At 41.2% G+C, this 23,357-nt stretch overlaps 1 protein-coding gene across 4 annotated transcripts in view; it reads right to left on the minus strand.

Moving 5' to 3' along the window:
* The window catches only part of ATF7 (activating transcription factor 7), a 74,466-nt gene that overhangs the window by 6,604 nt on the left and 44,505 nt on the right, over positions 1 to 23,357 (minus strand). For 3 of the 4 annotated variants that reach the window (XM_075199213.1, XM_075199211.1, XM_075199212.1), the window contains 9 exons: positions 6,539 to 6,635; positions 5,936 to 6,057; positions 5,206 to 5,325; positions 4,190 to 4,344; positions 3,827 to 3,926; positions 3,623 to 3,739; positions 3,393 to 3,524; positions 2,905 to 3,102; positions 2,697 to 2,826 (listed from right to left, as the gene is read on the minus strand). In XM_075199213.1, the coding sequence (XP_075055314.1) occupies positions 2,697 to 2,826; positions 2,905 to 3,102; positions 3,393 to 3,524; positions 3,623 to 3,739; positions 3,827 to 3,926; positions 4,190 to 4,344; positions 5,206 to 5,325; positions 5,936 to 6,057; positions 6,539 to 6,635 (1,171 nt within the window). The remainder of the gene's footprint in view (positions 1 to 2,696; positions 2,827 to 2,904; positions 3,103 to 3,392; positions 3,525 to 3,622; positions 3,740 to 3,826; positions 3,927 to 4,189; positions 4,345 to 5,205; positions 5,326 to 5,935; positions 6,058 to 6,538; positions 6,636 to 23,357) is intronic. The other variant, XM_075199214.1, reaches the window with a different exon arrangement.

Below are 23,357 nucleotides of genomic sequence, written 5' to 3' on the forward strand. Positions count from 1 at the left end.
ATATATATATATATATATATATATAGATATATACATACACACACACTCACACCCACATCTATATGTCTATCTATCAAATCCAATGACTCTCAGTGTGATGGTGCCAGAATTCAATAGGTAATAAAGGCACAACAAGTCCAGTTCAGCTGTCTCTGATGAGCATTCATTAGGGAAAGGCCCCAACAGGTGGATACATATGTTATGGTATTAAAGCTTTCCATACATTTAAGGTAGAAGAAAACCCATACATCTATTTTGATAAAATCATTTTATCCTCCCTTTCCTTGGATGTTTTAACCACTGTGCAATTCATAAGTGCAAAGCACGCTGCCATATAATAGGTCTCTACCAGCTCCCTAGTGACTGAAAGAAACAATCATTAACAGCATTGGATGACTTTTTGCACTTTACATCTTACACTACTACAACAATATTTCACAGAACATTCTCTGCACATAAAGCACAGTACTGCAAACTACAATAGAGATCTCCATGAAACCACCATCAGTGCAAACTGGGATTGTGAAACTAATATTAACCCACATAAAATTACCTATCACTCATGGGTATAAATGTCTCTTACACGAAGTAAGAAGACAAAGGTCACTCGGGCTTAACGTCACTTTGATAAAACTTGTCAACTATACAAATGTTCTGAGCTGCACTAATGTTTAGGAGAATGCAGCTTGGTTCACTAGGAACATGGGCACACCCAGTCTTGTATTGCTGGTTTTTATGATAATCTGGTTTAACTTTCAAATGATGACAAACTGCATAATCTAATACAATCAATGTATTCCAGCACATTACACTGGATATCAGTACAGGTGAATAGACTCGGGCACACATTCTGTAATACATTTACTGCACACTTAACTCTCACACTTAGGGGCATATTAAATGGTTGGCGTTACACGGAAAAGTAACGCGGCGTGCGCACTATTGCCGTCATTACGGTAATAGTGCGCGTAATTACTGTTATTGCGGTACCTTTAACGCTCAGGGAGCTGCAAACTGAAATCCGGCTTAGAATTACCGTAATAACGGTAATATTTTTAACGCCGCAGGAAACACCAACAATTGGATATTCCCTTAATTCCTTACAAAGTCTAATGAGTAAAACAAGGGCTCTCCCACACTGAAGAGAGACTTGATAATGGGAAAAACAACAATTATTCCCCCACTTTCCATGTAACCAGCAATCTTCTACTGGGATCTATTTACAAAGCGCAAATGTGCAGCACCACAGAGCAACAAATCAGCAATTAGCTGTATACAGGAAAATATCTGACGGGTGACCTGTAATAGATTGTCATCCATATGATGTCCACGGAGCACCCTGACAGCCAAGATCCCTGCACCATCCTGGGAGAAATCAGCTATGCATAGCTACACGTATGTACTACTACAGTTCAACTCCCTTATGTTGGAAGGCAAAACTGTAAGATACTGTATTGTGTTTTAGTAAAATAGACACGAAAGCAGCATTACGCATAGAAAACTAGAGATGAGCGGGCTCGGATTCCGCTAATCCGAGCCCACCCGAACAGTGCGGATCCGAACGGGATCCGAGCACTGTTCGGATATTTCCGGCGCGCAAAAAATTGAAAACGAGACTCTGTCGTCCAAGTCTCGCAAGGGGGGGGAGGGAGGGCCTAGAACAATTCCATCTTGTACCTCTTTTTTTGGCATTATGTGCTCAAGCTACCTCGGTGCAACCTTTTGGCCTAAAAACAATATTGTGAGGTGTTCAGAATAGACTGGAAATTAGTGGAAATGATTGTTATTGAGGTTAATAATAGCATAGGAGTGAAAAAAAAAAAAAACACAAAAATGTTTTTTTAGCACTTTTTATGTTTTTTCAAAATAAATCCGAATCCAAAACCTTAAATCCGAACCAAAACCTTTCGTCAGGTGTTTTGCGAAACAAATCCGAACCCAAAACCTCAAGCAAATCCGAATCCAAAACACAAAACACGAGACACCAAAAGTGGCCGGTGCACATCCCTACAGAAAACCTTATTTCTATCTAAAGCAAACCGGTCCCCAAAGACAGGGTTTAGGCACATTAGAAACGTTTTGTGTAATCTCATAATACAAATTGCTTTTTTGGTAATCAGGCGACCTAAACATGGGATCAGCTACAGGTTTACATCATATTTCCTCACATTTCCTTTTTATATCATGTTACTGCTCTAGTACACGGTTATAGCCTACCGCTGTCACCTCTGCTACCGCCTTCCATAAAGAGGTGTTTGTTCAATGACTAAACATTACCCATGAATCAGCAAGGTACTACATAGAGGAGGAGGCTACAAATCAGGAAACAGTCAAAGCTACGGATTGTGGACTAGTACAAGAAATCCATTTCCGTTACATATAATTCCACATAATGGTATCTGACGTTACTTTAAGTGAGCTGGAAAAGCTGCCACACTGATCGTTTTACAGAGGCATAAATGATACATAAGTCATAGCTTTTATTAAGACAATGCCACCTGGTGCAAAATCATCATGATAAATGGTAGAACATTAGTAAAATAGTTGAACCAAACACCTACTAGACAGAGTATACCTGTTTTCCACAAGAAGAGAGATCCCATTTGAATGTGGATTCCCCAATAAGTTACCAATAAAAAAGAAAACATGGCAAATGTGAATCATTTACTGGAACACATATGTAGGCCTGGGATTACCTTTTATTTTGTAGCACTCACCAAGATAAACCTGGCTTTTCTTTTGCAGGGCAGTTACAGGGCAGTCCTTGTGTGCCAGCAGCAACTGCTTTAACTGGGCCACCTCGTTCCTCAGAAGAGTCACCTCATTCTACAGATAGAAACACAATGTCAGTATGCAGTGTGGACACCACGATCCCAGTACATCCTCTGTACCATTACCACTTACACCAAGCTGCACATTCTGAGAAGTCAGCTCCTCTGCCTTCTTCTCCAGAGAGCACACCCAAACTTTACGCTTCTGACGACACCGGGATGCAGCAGCCCTGTTTCTCTCTAGGAAGCGTTGGCGACGCTCATCTGGATCCTCATCTGTTGCTCTCCGTCGTCTACCCCCAGTACTTGGGGTGGGCTGAGCAGGAGATACCTGTGCAGGACATAGAATGATGACCAATCATTTCTATTACCATTCTATCTCCAACTGAGGCTCTCATACATGTATGTTATTTATCACTCATGTCTCTCCATCATAAATGTACAATTATGATCATATTTCACCTCATTTAACGTGACCTCCTACAATACTGACGTTCTTGGCCACCCAATTAGTGTCTTCAGCACTAATAAGAGTTAATGCTGATCTGGTTTAATCTACAAACTGACAGTATCTTTAACTTGTTGCCTGATGTAATGTCCTTTTATTCGTTGACTGCTGACCTGAGGCTGTGCTGGGGAGGGTGCATCCGGGTGCTGGACCAATATTTGGCTCTGCTCTGGTCGTGATGCTACCATGGCCATCCCTCCATTTAGAGAAGAAGGCGCTTGCTGTGTAAGGGAGGCTTTAAGTCTCTGCAGAAAAAACAAAAAAAATGCAGTGTATTTATCACGGAAATCTCATTGCCAATCACAACATCACTTATATCGTTTTGTGGTTTCCATGCACTCACCATTTTGGCCTCTGAATGAGCTGAAAGGCCTGAAGGAGAGATATGTCCTCCACCACCAATAATTGGGGGCCCAGGAATGCCTGGGATATTGGGCACCAATGACATGGGTCTTGCCAACTGAGCCAATACAGAAACAAGAGAGGTCAGCGATACCAAGGTTCACTTCAGTTCATACCACAACAGAGAAGACAAAGGTCTCCTTACCGATATAACCGATTGCATCTGTACATGGGGGCCAGGAAGGAAGGGTACAGGCTGGCCATTGCTCAGGTGCATCATGAGCGGGACAGAGCTGCCCGGGGAACTGAAATACAGAACGCAAAACTTATCTAAATGCAGGCAGGAGGGCAAAGTATACCAGACCAAAGATGAAAGAGACAAACACACATGTGTACATGGAATAGAGCTGTGGCTTAGTCTGAGAAATACAGGGTAGCACGAAAATGGAGATCAAAATAAAGAAAAAGAAGGACAATGGTGGACATTGAGAATTTAGGGGTTATTAAGGGTTAGACTGTCAACACCATAAACAGACAGAACACAACAATGTAACTACAGCTTCCTTACCCTAGCTGTCTGTTGGACGGAGGGGCCTGTGTGATGACAGATGTAGGTGAAGGCAGTGTAGGGTGCAAAGGATCATATCCCAGATGGACGGGTAGTGAGACCGGACGTACTATTGTCGGAGTGGGTGTAGAGCTGACCTGCGGCTTCGGTGGCACCTTAACCAGAGTGACATAATGAACAACATCACTCAGACTGCTGAATACTGTTCAAAGTAATACTGCATAATATTAATACAAAATAATGTTATACTCAATATCTGTGATTAAAGTCCAAAAATATGTTGGCTAATCTGTTGCAGGTAACTGTCAAATAAAGATTTACTCTTATTCTATATTGAGTGTCCAGGATGTTCTCAAGTACATTTCATATCTGCAACATACAAAGTTACCCTAATGTCTGGAAATGTACACTTTTGTCTCTGTCAGTAATTTATGAGTACCCCATCTAATTTCTATCCTTTACCAACAGAGAAATCTGTTATTTTCGGCAAAATATAAAAGGCGGAAATAACCCAAAAATCTGTACAAGGTACGCTTGGCAGGGGCAAATACAGGATTTGTAGAGGGGGTTTTCCACACCACGCCGCCAGTGGGTGTGACCAGCATGCATGGGGGCGTGGCTATAATTTTAGACAGTGCTTGGCTGCTCTCCAACTCTTCCTATCCCCATAATATACATGGGCAATGCTGTGTGCAGTACTGTTAGGCGCACGCAGCTCTCCCTTTTCAAGCAGAGCTCTGTGAAGCAGGAGCAGGATCCAGCCACCTCAATTATACAGTGCCCCAGGCACTAGGAACCGCCCCCTATGCTTGGGGGTATATCTAAGAGGTTTAGAAGCCTTGATCTAGAAAGTCATTGTCATGTTATCAAACATTATTGATCATGTAATCTGCAGGAGACACTATACAAGTGCTGCACGCTTGACCTTTGTATTATCTTACAAGATACTAAAAATTGCCATTCACAAACGTTCCCTTGGCACCACTAAAGTGTGTAACCCAAAATGAATGTACTACCTTTTCCTCTGTATATGATCCCGGACTGTCTGGAGGGGACGAGTCCACTTCCACTGGTTCTTCCTCTTTGATTTTAATGTCAGGAGTTGAAGGTAAAGACATATCCAGTGGTCCCGCACTCTGTATAGACAAGAACACAAAATATGCCACATGTAACTACTTCATAAATACACAGAATTAAAATTATTTTAAAAGACTAAAGATCAAAAGCTACAAAAAAACAAAACAAAAATCAGCATAAAAAAAAAATAGGATGAATCAGGAAAATTCCTGGCACCCATATGTTAAAGGGATTACCGGATCTTTAGACCTATCTTACATATAGTGATCTAGTCTTTTATATGCTATTTTACAGCGATACCTTTTTTTTTTGCTGCGTTAATATATTTCACAGATGTTCTTGGCAATTAAAACAAGAATATTGCAAGGATTTAAAAGATTACTGCATAAACCACGAATATTTGAATTCCTTTTAATGGTGTATTATCTGCAGTGTTGAGTTATGTTTAGAGACGTTATCTACAGACAATAAACTCTATACAGTACAGAAGGCCTCACCATTCCATTTTTTCTTTATAAAATAGCATTACACATTTCTATTAGATTTAATTATACACAAAACAACAAGTTTGATTTTAACATGTCAAAATTCCGAAAGATCTACGTCTTTTAACACACATCATATTTGTATAGCATAGTTATTCTTCTATACAAATCTATCATTATTCACCTTTTTGTCATCATCATCTTCAGCACCTTTCTTGAACTCATGTTCAAAAGAGCTGGCTAGCTCATTAAATAGACCCACTTCCTCACAGTTCTTCAAAAAGCGTGTTGGAGTGGGCGTTTGATCTACACACACAGGAGAGATTGAGAACAACAACATAGAAAGGACTTATACAGTGACTGTGTGACAAGCAAGTGTATACACATAATAGGATATATATTTCAGAAGGTGAACAGAACACACCAATACTGCCAAACAATTTGGCTGTTTTTCTTTTGTTTTGTTAATACGAACTGGCCTGCGCGTGGCCCCTTAAATGACTATTCTTAAACCAAAAAAAATATTAAATGGACAGAACGGACATTCAACCTGTGTGCAATCATATGGTGACAGGAAGCATTGAGTGGTAGTGATCAGTGTGGTCTGCCCACTGAAAAAACAATAAAGAAATGGTGGTAAAACAAAGAACAGAAAATAGAAATCAGACAAAGCAACTCATTCTGATACATGTAGTCATAAACTGAATTACAGTGTTAATAGCAGGTTCCTTTTTTTTTTTTTTTCTTATCTACCCTTCTGCAAAAGACACTGGCTGGTTGTATTTACCTTGGATGATCACAGAGTCTGTCCTCGCTGGCCCAAACTTCAGAGTCATCTCATGCTTGTGTTTGTGTACAGCCAAATGGTCTTCATTTGTAAAACGCTGCATTAACCAGAAAGTGATTAAAGATCAGCCATTTGCATATACCATGATTTAACAATTGTATAACGTAACAATGTATACAGAGGATAATCCACATGAAACGTGGATGTATGATCAAACATTCATTTTAGATTTTTCTCTACAACTATCTAAGCTTTTTTAATTTCATAGACACAGTATTTATGTCTTTTTCTATTAATGATAAAAAAAAACAGGCAAACTGAGATTATTTGCTTTACGCCCATAATAACCTTAATGGACACACACATTTTTGGACTATGATCAAATCCGGTGACTTGTGCTGCTGGGCACTGCAGACTGTATATGACGTAGTCAGTACTGAGACTATTCTTATAGCCTTCAAATACACAATACACCACAGTAGCACGTGGAGCAGCTTGATGACAAAAAAAAGAAAGAAAAGGAGCCTGGACTACCCAGTGCATCGTTTTATCATAGAGCTCAATACTGGATCTACCCCTGCCAAGTGTTTGCCAGCACTGAATTACCTTGGGCAGTATTATAGGAGGGATTGCAGCTTTACCATTAATCACCTGCTGTTAGCCTTATACTCTAACAAAGTACAAACATGAGATGTTATTCCAATATATGCAACATATGCTCCATAACACCACGTGTGAGAGTGCAAAATATTTTTATTATATATATATATATATATATATATATATATATATATATATATATATATATATATATATATATATATATATATATTCCTCTCTTTTGCCCCCCACGTCCACTCCCTTGTCCAAGCCTGTCGCTTCCAACTGCACAACATTGCCCGCATCCGACCCTTCCTCTCACAAGATGCCACCAAAACCATCATCCATGCACTCATCATCTCCCGCCTTGACTACTGCAACCTTCTCCTCACTGGCCTCCCCCTCTCCCATCTCGCCCCACTCCGCTCTGTACTCAATGCGGCTGCTAGACTCATCTTTCTCTCATGCCGCTCCTCCTCTGCCTCCCCTCTCTGCCATGCCTTACACTGGCTCCCTTTCCCCTACAGAATCCTCTTTAAACTCCTTACCACCACCTACAAAGCTCTCTCCCAGTCTACTGCCCCCTATATCTCTAACTTCCTCACTATTCACACTCCTGCCCGCTCCCTATGCAAATGACTGTCGCCTCTCCTCCAATCTAATTACCTCTTCCCACTCCAGAATCCAAGACTTCTCCCGTGCTGCCCCCCTGCACTGGAATGACCTCCCTCGCTCCATCCGTCTCGCTCCCAATCTGTGCTCCTTCAAACGAGCACTCAAAACTCACCTATTCCTCAAAGCCTACCAACCTTCCACCTAACCCCCTCATCTCCTCCGCTCGTTCTCCCCTTCTCTCTCCCCCTTGCTCCACTGCCTCCCTTTCGTGCCTGATTCGTCCACCCTCCCTTAGGATGTAAGCTCGAATGAGCAGTGCCCCTCTCCCCTCCTGTCTACATACCCATTCTTCTGCTCCGTATTTACTCCATTTGTCTGCCCGAAGCTTCTGAAGTATTGGTACTTTATGTTTACTGTTCTGTACTGTTTCACCCTGTATGGTCTACTGTTTGTACCATGTACGGCGCTGCAGATACCTTGTGGCGCCTAACAAATAAAGGATAATAATAATAATATATATCTATAACTCTATCTATCTATACATACACACACACACACACTTCTTTTTAGGAAGGCTTGTACATTCTACAGCCAGTGGCTCTTTGCATTGCCCCCTGAACAGCAGGAATGTAAGCGTCTCCCTCCAAAGTGACTTACATCTGTGTGCCGGTATGTTCATCTCTCACAATTGTTGCCTGTCAGTTTTTCTGAGGAGTCTGTATTTCCAGTATGTCAGGAATGACAGTCGTCACCATTAGCATGTTGGTGTAAGTGTTGTCGGGAATTTCTCATGCACTATAAAGGCTACCACCTCTATATTGGACTCAGGACAGCAAATACTGGTCTGTATTTAAGAAGGTACCTTCTCACGCCAATCACACATTTTAAAACTGGGATTCAGGAGAACCATGGCTATGCCAGTGGCTAGAAGAGCACCATCTCCATATATAAACCAATATATGCTCAGAACTATCTTCGGTCAGCTGGTTTAGCAACATATGCTGTAAATGCTGCTCGCTATCTTGGGTCATCAAGTGCTATTCTAGGACTTCATTTAAACATTGTTGTTTACAGTTGCAGATAGATGAGCAACATGAGACAGTCAAAGCACAGTTATATAAAGCACAGCTAGACTGGGGAGTCTTAATGGTGAATGAGGAGGAAGAATTGAAGAGAGTAAGGGGAGTTCTTTAAACAGCCGAGAGCTGCATTCCAGCAGCCAGGAAAGTGAATAAAGGGCACCGCACCCCTTCATGTCCCGTGCTTTCTGTGCCAAAACAACCTCAGGAAAAATAGGCCCCTGGAAGCCGTGTCCGGGCCTGGCACGCACAGCCTGCAGAAACATGAGAGCGCTGGGATTACTGCACACATACAATCACACAACCATGCTGCTCCATTTCCTCTGGGCTGAAGGATAACATATGTGTGTGGTGGGGGTGGAGACAGAGAGGAGAGATTGATGCATGTACAAGGAACACAAGATGTGAAGAAGGACAAAGTGCACATTATTTACACACAGTAGTTTATAAGCTAGATGTCAGCAGATAAAGACACTGACGTTTATATGGCAGCAACTGGAAGGAATGTAATAAATGCAAAATAGCGAGCTAGTAAAAATGTACAATGCACAAGGTGTTGTCATCACTAACACCACCAGTTACTGGAGCTATAGACCCCTTAGAGCAGGAGATCACTAAGATGTAGCCTGACTGTGTGTGCAGCAGAGACTCTCTTCTGGCTACACACACTGATCCAACCTGACCACTTCAACCACAACCTACACCCCACTAACACAAAGACAAGGATGCTGTGTAGCCTTATTTGTTCCTTTCATTTTTTTTAAATCCATTTCCAAATTGGGTTCCTGCACAAACTTTTTGTGTTTTTCCAGAATGAAACACACCGTTTCTCTAATAAAAAAAAAAGGTCCAAATCAAGATCTTAATTTGATCTTTATCCCCAAACACTTTAAGGTGCAGAAGAAAAACAAATACCGTTATCATTCAGAAGCATATGGATCAAATACAAGCTCTTATGGAAGAGTCCATGCACCTCTTCATAGGAAACAATATAGTGTGCGTTTTAGTCTGGTAAAATTGCAGGAGTTAAAAACACAAAAGAAAACACCAGTTTGCACTGGGCCTAAATACTACAAAAACCAAAGGCAGCCACAGATAATGGTTTAGCAGTAGTTGTATTATTTGTAGGTCACCCAAAACCTTTCCCCAGGACATAGATGTGAGCCATTATATATATAAGCATGTAAGATGTGGCAGAGGAGTGTGGTGGTGTGGGTCAGTGTAAATGTGTGTCCTACAGTCAGAGATGGGAACATCTTACAGAAAAAGATGGGAAAGATTTTTGTGAAGAACATAGAAAGGGGAAATACGTATAATGCGTTAGAGATAATGCCACAGAGGGAAGGGAAATACAGGCTATTGTTTTCCAGTCAGATCCATGAGCCATCTACACAAAAAAATCATTTCCTATTACGCAATACATTTTCTGGCACTTTCAGTTTAAAAGCAGCACAAGAAAGAAAGTGTGTATAAATTTATACTGTGTACATAGTGTAAACATGGGGTGACTGTCTGACAAATCAACACTCCCCAAAAATTATTGACATAGAATTTACTTTCCAACATGAACACTTGATATGGGGCGCGTCTCTTTCTTTTGGAACAATGGTACATCTGGTGCATCACCGACTATAAGGGGCATAATTCAATTGTTGGCGTTACTGCCTAAAGTAACGCGCGCTCTATTACCGTTATTACGGTAATAGTACGCATAAATACCGTTATTACGGTACATTTCTCGCTGGATTTCAGCTCGCGGCTCAGGGAGCTGCAAGCTGAAATCCAGCTTAGTGTTACCGTAATAACGGTAATACTTTTTCCGTGGCGGAAACCGCCAACAATTGAATATGCCCCTAAATGTTCTGTAACCCATAACAACCCATCAGACATGCGATTTCATTTTCCAAACCATACTAGGAAAATGACAATACAATTAGATGCAGGATTACAGCATTTTTACAGTTACCTGTTCACAGGTTTTCAAAAATGACCCTATATTAAGTGTTTCAATCAATCCTCAAGACACTGTTTTAAGGTTATGGGGCACATTTAACAAAAACTGCATAAAATGAAAAATAGTTTTCTATCCTTATCGCATAAGGATTGCACTATTTCTCATTTATGAAAACACTTCAGCAGGGACGGCAGTCACGATAAACTGCTGTCCCTGTGAAGTTTAACACTTACCTTTACACTGCCCGGTCACTGCGAAGAAACTTGCGATGCCGGCATCTTCGTTGAACTCCTACTGCGCATGCCTGACCGAAAGTATAGGGCATGTGCACAGAGACTATACTAACGAGGAATGGTTATCATGTAACAGGGAGGGATCACATGATGCCCCCCACACATGCGCTGTCCAGCTCTGCTCTTCGGAGCAGAGCTGACAGCTAGAAAAGTTTTCAATCACCTTAATGTATGCCAGCTGGCGAACATTAACATAGCAAGTTTCCAAAAATCACTAATTTTCGGAATTTGTTAGATTGCGCTAGGGAGCAGTCCTTATACTATTTTATGGGCACTGCTCAGAAAACTAAATAGAATGCAAAGAAGCAGATATCCACGATATCTGCTGTGATGCAATGATCATAAATGTGAAGGATCCTTCAAATTGTGGCTGAATCACGGTAAGTGTCCTTTGGGGACATTACACTGCTAGATAATTAGGGACTATATTTTAAATATGTGCTGTTTCCTGTTAAGTATCCTGTTTTGTTATTATATAATATGTATAAGCACCAGTTTCAGAGGGCAACATTGAAAGAGCAATGTAAATATTTCCCTGGCAAGCTTACATGAGCTCCCGGTTAGATTGTCCCTTTACACCCTGGAGGTCTAGTTAGAGAAATGGAAGCGTCACATGTAACAGGACTGGACAGCAGTGTGACTACATCCATTCTGTGACAGCTGGGAACGCTTTTATTTTTAGGGAAATGAGGGACTATCTACATCACTAGTTATGAATCAGCCAATTACCAGTGTGACTAGCAGTGTGTGTAACGCAAACCTAACGGCAGGATGGCTGTGAGTCAGCAATGTCTCTCGTCTGTTAGAAAGAACCCAGGAAACAAGTTGTACAGACTGTCCACATCTGGGTCAGCTGCCCCACTGTATATACTTTTTTCCCATATAAAACATTATTTCAATATCCTTTCCCAAGACATACATTTGTTCTGTGTTTTACACTCATGTTTTCCAATGTGGTTACTGGCTACTGACATAGTATATAGAGATACAGTATGTACAGGAAAGCCGCTATGGAAGACATACAATCCCTCTGTCCTACATGGATTACACACATCCAAGGTCATACCATGCACAGAACGTCACTGGGGAGTATAAATATCACCCACAGACATACAGCAACCCTTTCACTGTGGAGGAATAATATATATTTGGGTTTGGGAAACATTCTATAATAGACTTTGCTTACGCTTTATCCCACTGAGCATTGTCATACAAAAACACTAAATCACTAATTTGTCTGCTTGATGGTTTTACCATGTCACATAATTAACTGCAAAAATGCTGCATTTCATTAAGTGTTTGATAAACAGCTTGAGAACATACCTATAGGTTAATTGAAACCACATGTTAACATTTTTTGTGTAAAATAGTGTGCCTAGGTTTGCACTTACATGACGGTTCTTGTAATGTCTGATGAGTCATCACAAACTGACATGACGGTTCTTGCAGTTCGTGATGAGTCACATGTGTGGAGCTGGAATAGATGTACACGTTTAAAGGGGAAGTATTAAATAGGTATTTGAATACTTTGTACTGTAAATATTATCCAGAATGCATGGGAATGTGTTTTCTAGATAAGTGTTGTTTTCTATGTAGCACCAAGCCTAAAATACATGCAAGTTACCCTGCACCTACCACTCAACTACTTCATAAAGGGCAACTGCACACAAAAAAATAAAATGTATTTAAATTTGGGTAGAAATGGGAGACCTAAAATAAAATATAAAAGTTCTACTTACTGGTGTGTGGTGGATCTGGCAGGTTGCCCAGTGCACCAACAGTTCTAACAGGAGATCCAGTGGACCTTGTTTGGTGCTGTCAATACCCTTCACCTGCCCATTTGCATGAATAAAAAGCCGAACAGAAGAGAGAAGGGATGCACAAATCCTACAGGATGAATAATCCCTACGTTGATACATACTACAGAAATATAAAACAAAATATGTAATATCTGTCTAGGGAGCCAATTTATGTAGGAGCGCATTTTTAGCCCTTACAGTAGCATCTCTTATCACCACTGATCACAGTGATTAATGATGTATTTTCAGATCAATTTATGATCCTGATAATGCCGGAACAACCCCTCTAATAAGAGGCTATCACAGAGAAAACAATTCCGATAAGAAAGCAGAAGCCCTCTTATTCTGTCCACTGGGTGACCTAAACGTCATGCGTATTTGCGGTACAGTGCCCATAGACGTCAACTGCTAACGGAAGATTGCGTTAACAACCCACTGCAGGCTACAAAAAGCTAAGCTTGGTGAATTGACTCCAGTTCGCAGTCCAAATGCTTAATTATACTTTAGAAACTTATACAATGACTTCTTGTGGCTGCCTCTATGTAAACATGTGTTCTACATAAAGACATTGGGAACACATACAGAAACATAGGTAAGGGTACACTATTTTAACTTGTCACTATACATAGCACACAGCAGTTAGGGGTAAGGAGAAATGGCGCTCCAGCCTTCAAAGTAGCCACACGGAGGAAGGAGGGCGAGCACAGTCACCTCTCGTCCTACAGGTATCACTGCGCAGGGAAAGTCACGTGATGCAGAAGTCGGCTGCCCCCATTCTGATAAGATCGAGTAGTCGTCAGTTGGGGGGGCTGCAGGCAAGGGTGGGGTACGGCATATCGATGCCGAAAACCCCAACACTTGCCACGACATGATGATTCCGAAGGGCTCCTTACCGACGATCACTGATGACGACTACTGCTGAAAGCGGCTTGAACCAATCGCGAAGAAGTAATAAGCCGGCTCCCCTTCATGACGTCATTCACCATGGCAACGGGATTATCGCTGCTGCTAATGGTGTAATGTAAGTATGCGCCTATGTACAATGTAGAAGGCTTTGTAAACTACATTGCACATAAACACATACTTACATTACACCATTAAGAACAGCGATAATCCCGTCGCCATGGTGAATGATGTCAGGAAGGAGAGGCGGCTTATTACTTCTTTGCGATTGGTTCAAGTCGCTTTTAACAGTAGTCGTCATCAGTGATCATCGGTAAGGAGCCCTTCGGAATCATCATGTCGTGGTAAGTGTGGTCGGGGTAGTCGGCATCAATATACTGACTACCACCACAAGGCAAAGGACTCACCTTTTGCCCACTGTTGCTATGCAGTGTTGCTCTTGACAAGCAAGTTAGTACACAGCATAAGCACTGTGCTATGTGGATACACTTGCTACTAATCAGTATCACCTATCACAAAAGTTCAAATAATATGCATTATGCTGCACTACTATACATTACAGAAAGTCTGACAGGCCCATGTCAGCTGCAGTTCTACAAATGTTGTCTCCATCTTGATTAGGTAAAAGGTGGTTTGTAATGTGCTTGGGAGGGAACAGCATTCTATGTACCTGGCTGTTATCAAATGAAAAGGTGTTAATAAGTAGCCCCAGGGACCTAACAAGACTTTCACAGAGGCAGCAGCTGTTGGAACAAGTAGTGATTCCTGTGCATCACATGTAGAACAGCCACAATTCAGCGTAAGGGTAAAGTCACACACTAGCATGAGAAGCCTGCATCCTCAAATGCTCATTCTGTCAATTTGTTTGAATATAAATATGTTAAAACCCAACGCTGATAACTGTCCTGAGAATAGAAACGCCAGAGGCCGGAGAAATCTATGTCGGTGTTATAGAGGCTGCATATTTCTTATAGACCCATATGGTGATGGATGAAATAGTCACTTCACATATAGCAAATTTGACTCACACATTCTATATAAATTCACACATGGACTCATAATGAGGAACATAGAAGCAGCAGAAAATTAAAGTGAATATAAAAACAGCAATGTTAAACTAACCAAGATATTAAAAATATTATCTATGATTTCATATGTGGAATAATGCTGGGTACACACTACAGGTTTTTCATCCGATTATCGAGCCAATCACACGATAAACGACCGTTGGATCAGATATTGCATTAGTGTGTACACTCCCACAATCATGTTTTATTGTACCAAGCACATTGTATCTTTTGATTTGATTTTATAACCGGACTTAAAATCTCTATAAACCATCTAGAAATGTCGTTCCAATTCTGCAGTGTGTATGCACTCACGACCAGCAGTGCAGGCAGATCTCCATAGTGTTTACAGAGTCACAATCTTTTCAGCCGATAGTTATGACAGAAAAGAAGCACAGAACTGAGGGTAAATCGTGTGAAACATGTATAGTGAGTACACATGAATCTGCATGCTGATCGGGACTTTCAGTCACTGGTAAAATCGTTAAAGATATCACAGCGGGAGAAATTTTGTATAGTGTGTACCCAGCCTAAGAGTGAAATTATCTGAGAAGGAAATAATGGTTACTATGGAATTGGCAAATTACTGCACATTGCTCTCCCACGTTCATAAGTGTTCCACTGAATTATTATCTTATTTAAATACACAAGTGACATGATGTCACCACTTATACTTCATGACAGTGACATTGGTAGTCTCCAATATAACTTATATGTATGACACATATATAATATGTGTCACATGACTCAATATGATAACGTTCCATGATGGAATGTATAAAGACCAGTGACGTCGTTTTAACACATCCAGATATGAAGAACCTCTCCTACAAGTAACTTATCTTATAAGGAATAATGTACCCCTCTACTCAAAAATAATTAAAAAAAAGATATTAGTAGTCATCTTATTTTCATGACCTATATAAAAACCACTCTGTCATATCGTCCTGAAACACTTTGTGATTTCTAATATACATATATATTTTACAGTACATGTTACATTTTCCTCGGCAAACACAAACTGATAGAATGTATTACACTGAGATAGCATGACAAAGGGCATTGTTTGATACAAATAAATTCTAAAAGGAAAGTGAAAGAAAGCACAAGTTCATATCTTGACCAATGGCAGCTACACATGAACATAATGTGATTTTTGAACCACTAAAGAATAAGGAATGGACCAATCAAACTGCTAATTTTAGTATAAATCAGTCTCATACTAATCCTATGACACTATAATCAGTGACTTTTCAATTTGATCTAGTATGAAAGCACTGGAAACTGGCTGATGTACTACAACTGCTGCAGTTATAAGTGGAACAGTGCTTCCCCATGCCTGATGCACTTCACAGCAATTTAATTGGGATAGCCCTGATCTATGTATATACACCTGTATTAGCAGAAAATAAATGTAACTCATCAGTCACTATAAGCTTATGTTAGAATAGAACAAACAGGTAAAGAGAAGACCAGATTGAAACATGCAAGATGCTCCTATTCAGGAGAAAAGGCTTCTGGGAAACAAGACGGGCATTGCAGCCTCTTGGATCATTATCTCTGCACTGACCCAGTGTGTAAAGCAGAGTGACATATAAGACTATTCCACCTATACAGGAGCTCATCTGTGCAGGACAGAGGTTTTCTGCTCAGTACATGATGCAGGCTAGAGACAGCCTTAGTCAAACCATAAACAGTTATGGAGCTTTAAGATTTTTTTGGACATGTCATCTGCAAAACCATTTATATGATAGCTCATTTGTTTTTTAATACGAGTAACAAGTGAAAGTTTTCATACGATTCATAGGGAACATAGTTTCACCTGTAGCAAAAAAAATTTGCACTAGTAAGAAATTAAAAGCAATATTTTTTTTGTCTTATGTCAGTTGCAGTGGCTGTAATAAATAATGTTTTTCACATGTTTGTAATTTTTCTCTTGTTGTTCTTCCCCTAGTATTGAAGGGCTGCAGTGATTCCTTATGGGTCCTGTGTAGCCTATTGGTTCCCACTTCCCTGAATCTTTTGGAGGCTCTTTGGTCTGGTATAAAGGGACCTTTTTCTTTGTGCACTTTTCCTCACTCTTGAGAGTGCACATATAATTTATACAGTAGAATTCCTGATCAACACATCAAAACTACTCCCATTTTTTATGTAAAGACAACCAATTATGAGCCTTATTTAGATGTACGTGAATTAGTGTGGAGCAAATGTAAATAATTTTGTACTGTGTATTTGTACCAAAATGTGTCCATATAAAGATTTGTAAGCATCTTAGACTTGCGTACCCTTGGAGAGGCTGAATAAGAGCAGGTAAGTTAGGCTGGGTACACACTACAGGTTTTTCACCTGATTATCGAGGCCGATCACATGACAAACGACCATTAGGCACGTTATCGCATATGTGTACGCTCCAACGATGAATGATTATCGTTACAAAGCACATCGTATCCTATGATTTTTAAACCGAACTACAAATCTTGCTCAATGATGAAACAACGTCATTCCAAGTGTGTATGCACTCATGACAGACAGTGTCCATAGATCTCTATGGAGTGTGCAGAGTCACGATCTTTTCATCTGTCATAACCATCAGCTGACAAGCACAGATCTGAAGGTAGATCATGTTAAACGTGTATAGTGTGTACACATGAATCAAAATGGTAACCCGCCACCCAGTCACTAATATTGTAATATCGCTAGGTATATTGCATAGAGAGAAAACTTCTGCAGTGTGTACCCTAACTTAGTTTGATAGTGGAGTACAGTACGGGCAGCATTACCCCTGGAAGTGTCTTGGAAGCATTCCCAGATGCGCTTCTTAGGAGGCGTATATTTTGCCTGATGTAAAAATGGGTGTGATGATAATGACAACAGCAGCACTATCTAGCTGTTTCTGACTGGCTGCTTGCATATTTACCCCTCCAGCTGGTAAGACTAGCTTCATTAGTGTCGTAGCTATATTATGTTGTTAATAATAATAATAATAATAATATTATTAAATAACTTGTGCACAAGTTAGTGGACAGTCGAATGGAGCGTGGGAGATCATTCCAGTGGAGGGGGGCAGCTCGGGTGATTCTGGAGTGGGAGGAGAGTCGACGTTCACTGGACAAACGCAGGGAACATGACGGGGTGTGACTGGAGAGGAGGTTTGAGATGTAAGGGACAGTGGAGTGGAAGAGAGCCTTGTAGGTGATGGTGAGGAGTTTGAAAAGGATTCTGTAAGGGAAGGGAAGCCAGTGTAAAGCAAGGCAGAGAGGGGAGGCAGAAGAGGAGCGGCGGGAGAGGAAGAGGAGTATTGCAGCAGTGTTAAGTATAGACCTGAGGGAGGCAAGGTGGAAGAGGGTTAGGTCGGTGAGGAGAAGGTTACAATAATCAAGACGGAAAATGATGAGTGCGTGCATAATAGTTTTAATGGCAACCTGAGATATGAAGGGCCGGATGCAGGCGATATTGCGGAGTTGAAAGTGACAGGACTGGGGAAGAGATTGAATGTGGGGGGCAAAGGAGAGGGAGGAATCAAGGGTGACACCCAGGCAGCGGAGTTGGGGAACAGATGAGATGGTGGTTTTGTGGACAGTGACAGAGAGATCAAGATGGGAAGAAGAATTAGGAGGGAAAACGATGAGCTCAGTCTTGTTAATTTTGAGAAAACGTGAGGACATCCAAGAGGAGTTGGCAGAAAGGCAGTCAGATACACAAGAGAGGAGTGAGGGCGAAAGATAAGAAGAGATGTAGAGTTGAATGTCATCAGCTTAGAGGTGATATTGGAGACCAAAAGAAGTGATGAGATCATCCAGGGAGCAAGTGTAGAGTGAAAAGAGTAGAGGTCCAAGACCCGGGCCCCGAGGAACTCCTATATATAAGGAGCACAGAGGGAGGGGGCGAGAGAACCCCAAATGGATACAGAGAAAGAGCGTCTGGCAAGGTAGGAGGTAAACCAAGCAAGTACTGAGCCAGAAAGGTCAAGAAAAAGAAGGGTCTGCAACAAGAGGGGGTGGTCTAAGATGTGCCCCTTAGATTTAGCAGAGATGAGGTCATTAGTAACTTTGGCCAGGGCGGTTTCAGTGGAGTGGAAAGGGCGGAACCCAGATTGGAGAGTGTCAAGGAGAGAATTGTCTGTGAGATGCCTAGTGAGGCGGTTGCAGACTATCCTCTCGAGTAGTTTAGAGGCAAACGGGAAAAGTGAGATGGGGCAGTATTTAGCGACTGGGGTCAAGATTGAGTTTTTTTGAGAATGGGAGCGATAAGGGCATGTTTAAAGAAAGAGGGGACAATGCCAGTGGAGAATGACAGATTAAAGAGGTGAGCAAGGTATGAGCAGGCAGTAGAGGAGAGGGAGCGGAAGAGGTGAGGGGGGATGGGATCCAGGGGTCAGGTAGAGGCAGGAGAGGAAAGAATGAGGGAGTGGATTTCTTCACCCAAGGTAGGGTGAAAGGAGCACCAGAGGTTGTTGTTAGAGGAGGGCAGAGCACTTGGGGTAAGCCGGAGAATGGAACAAGGTGGAGATACAAAGTGTGATTGTCTCTGTTTTTTCCTCCAAAATTGAGGCGGTCAGTGGGAGAGAGGTAGAGCGGAATGGGGAGGGGGGAACTGAATGTAGCAAAGAGGTGGCGGGGATTGGAGGACTGAGAAGAAATGAGAGACTTGAACGAGGATTGTTAAGCGAGGGAGAGGGTGGAGCTGTAGGAGGAGAGGATAAATTTGAAGTGGAGGAAGTCGGCCAGGGAGCGAGATTTCCTCCAGTGGCGCTCAGCAGCACAAATGCACTTCTGAAGGATATACATGAATTTAGAGTGCCACGGTTGGGGTATCAAGTGGGGACGACGGACAGAAGAGGCGGGAGCAACAGCATCCAGGGCAGTGGTGAGAGAGGGAGGTTGCCTGGTCAGGGCAAGCAAGGGTGGGAAATGGGGAGAGGAGAGTTTCAAGAGAGGTGGTGAATGAAGACGGGTCAAAAAATGTCAAGATTGCACCTAGTGGGGGTAGTTTTAGGCGGAGGGGGAGCAGGAGAGGAGGACAGAGTGAAGGAGAGGAGATGGTGGTTGGAGAGTGGGAAGGGAGCGTTAGAGAAATCAGTTAAGGGAGTGACCAAGACAGTGGGTTGGTGAAGATGTCCACTGAGTAAGACCAAAGAATGAAGAGAAGGTGAGAAGTTTGATGGAGGCAGGGTCAGTAGGGTTGTCAATAGGGATGTTAAAGTCTCCAAATATAATGGAGGGGAGGTCAGAGTAAAGGTAGTGGGGAAGCAAGGCTGCAAAATTGTTGAGAAAGAGGGAGGTGGGGCCAGGGGAATGGTAGATGACAGAGACATGGAGGTGGATGGGCAAGAACAGATGGCTGGACTGGACTTCAAAGGAGGAGAAGGAGAGGGAGGGTACAGTGGGAATAACCCAAAATGTACAGTTAGGGGATATGAGCAGGCCCACACCACCTCCTGGACGGTCATCCGATCTGGTGGCATGGGTGAAGGAGAGGCCTCCATGGGAGAGAGCAGCAGGAGAGGCAGTGTCAGAAGAGGAGAGCCAGGTTTCATTAATAGCAAGAAGCTAAGAGAGTTGGAGATGAAAAGGTTGTGAAGGTTGCATGTCAGGTTGCATCCGCCTATTCACATTTCTTATTGGTCAGTTGGATTACTGTTCGAAACAAGATTCATATTGGATTTATAAAGACGAATGTGGGGCGTTTGTATTCAACTACATTTTATGTGGAAAATGCGATTTTTATATTTTAGAACCACCACTATTCTCACTCTTGTGTATATGACACTTCGTTACATTAGGTTGTGAACGTGCCTTTCACATTTATAAATAACACTGTAAGGCCTTACCTCTCTGCTATTGTTGGGCATAAGTATATGCACGTATGCAAGTTTTAGTATGCCTGATGCAGAAATACTGCTGTGTGTTTAGTTGGACCTGTGTGTCTGCAATTTTTGTAGCAGAAATTTTATGCATGCATTCGGCACAAAATAGGTTAAAATCTAGATTGTTTCATATCAAGCTGTGTTTTGCACATACAGGACCCAAAGTTCATGTATATTGCTGATTGTTGTCATGTACACATACTTGCTGAAACATTGCAAAACTTTGAACATAAAAAAATAAATAAAAATCAAACACTATAAAGATAAATATGCCTGGATCAGTCACTATAACATTCTGTAAAAAAAAAGAATGACAGCAAATAGTGGTAAGGACAGTTTGTGACAAAGGGTGCAGGGAAGGGATTGTCAGAAGCTGACAGGTTATTTAAACTACCTGGAATTTAAAACTACTCTGAGGCAGTTTTTAATTCATAGCTACAACAACATTAGAGAGCTGCCTTGTGTCTCCGGGCTGTAAGTAAAAGTCGCATGGATGTGTGGAAGCAGTAATCTGACAAATGTAATATGATCATACAAACATAATGCGATTCTAGGAGATGGAATTTGGGATATGTGAGAAATGTTCATCGTACAGCTCTTCTGGTTACACATTTTTTACTTGGAAATGGGACGTCAATTACACACACAAATAAATATTACCTCTTACTTTTGAACTGCTATATACTCATGTACAATACATAATGCAGCCAATTATTTCCTTAAATGTCCGAGTCACAACATGGATCAATTAATTTTGTTTTGACTACATTTGTTACTACATTTTCAGCACACCACATGTCTGTGTACACAAACAGGACAGATACATGAGGTATGGACCATGTATATGATTAGGTTACAGGGTTCTAATGTATGAATATTTGTATATTATTCATATAACTAGGGATTCTAGTTTTAATCAAAAAAAGGCAGAAATGTGATTCCTCCATGAAGGAACATGTGTGGCCCAGTTGGACGGCGCTGGAGATTCACTGTGCTGCTTCCTAAGTGAAGTGCACATAGGGAACAGGGCGCAAGGTGAAGCTCCTGCGCTGACACAAGGAGGAAGACCAAGAGGGACAGAGCAAGGCATGTGCACAATCACAGCACTTATTCTACAGAAGCTACATAGGAGACAGGGTGGGAGATGGAGACAGACTGTGTAAGCAGCAGCTCAGGGCAGTAACATCACCATGCTGCTTCCTACACCAGAGAACAGTATTTACAGGGTACGGGAAGCAGTGTTGTGAAGTTCCTGCACTGAGACAGAGACTGGAAATAAAAAAAAAAAAAAAAAAAGAGAAAATGACACAGATGGAAAATAACAATGGTAAGAGATTAATTATTTTACCCTTTACTCTGACCCTGCCTCCAATTCTCCCTCCTAAAGAGATGAGAAATTATGTTAGTCTCCAATAAGACTAACTAAAGACTTATTTACAATAAAACCAAACAAGATAAAACACCAAATTGTATGGAGTTTTTAATTTTTTTTATGGTATATTTATGTCAATAAAACAAAAAAAATGGCCACTAAAATCTAGAAATCCTACATCTAGCACTTAAGTGATATAAATGTGTAAGATATGCTTATATTTGGTGAGCAACGATTTTGTCAACTATATTTAGAAATTAATATTACTCCCGTAAAATTTAATCTTTTTTAAAGTGTACTAAGGCTTGTACACATAGCTGTAAAGTTTATGGGTTAAAGCCTTTTAAAAACGCTTTAACACTGATAGTTGAAAAAATAATGTTAGCAAATGGACCTTATCTTTTATTGTAAGGTGCTCTCCAGGACTGGACAAATCATACAAACATAAAAACAAGTACCAACGAGGTTGACAAAGGAGGTGCAGGAAGAGCTTGGTAGAACATGCATAAGGAGTATTATCAGGTGCGGGATAGGCGATAATAGAGAGATGTGCTATTCAGAAAGCAGTTGAAACATTGAACGTTTGGAGAGAGTCTGGTCAGGCAGGGTAGGGAGTTCCTTAAGTGGGGAAGCACTGGAGAAGTCATGAAGGCAGAAGTGAGATGTGGTTACCAGGGAGAAAGAGAGGAGTAGATCAAAGCAGATTACAGAGGGCAAGGAGGAGTATATCTTGTGATGAGATAATAGATGTACAAAGTATAATGTACCCTACACTTTAAACCAGGCATTGTTTTTCGACGTCCGTGTGTACAAACCCTCAGAATCCTTTAGGTGTGTTTTGCCAGAGGCAAGTAACATCTTTTGCACTTGATCTGTTCTTCTTCCTTTATGTATATAATATCGGTGTCACACCTTTGTTTTACAAGCAGCCTATTTCTGGTGTAAATAACTGCAACATTTTAGTAGCTTTGCCGTGAAACTTTTTTTGTTATCAATTTCTACCAGCCACGTAAAAAATTGCTCAGATTGCTTTTTACTGCTTGTGAGCCAAAGAATGGCGTACTCTATATACCTGGATTTCAGTAGCTTTTTGTGTATTTTTTTTTTTTATTATTTAAATCTGGTAAGTATTAGAAGATTTGGAAACAGGTCGTGTATCAAAAAAAGAGAATATATATTATAGACTTTCCAATTCTGAAATTACAGCAGATATCTGGTGCTTTTTGGGGACAAAATCCTGTTTCCAAATCACAGGTGTGACACCAGCCTAA

This window comes from Mixophyes fleayi, chromosome 2, assembly GCF_038048845.1.
Source record: "Mixophyes fleayi isolate aMixFle1 chromosome 2, aMixFle1.hap1, whole genome shotgun sequence".
NCBI lineage: Eukaryota > Metazoa > Chordata > Amphibia > Anura > Limnodynastidae > Mixophyes > Mixophyes fleayi.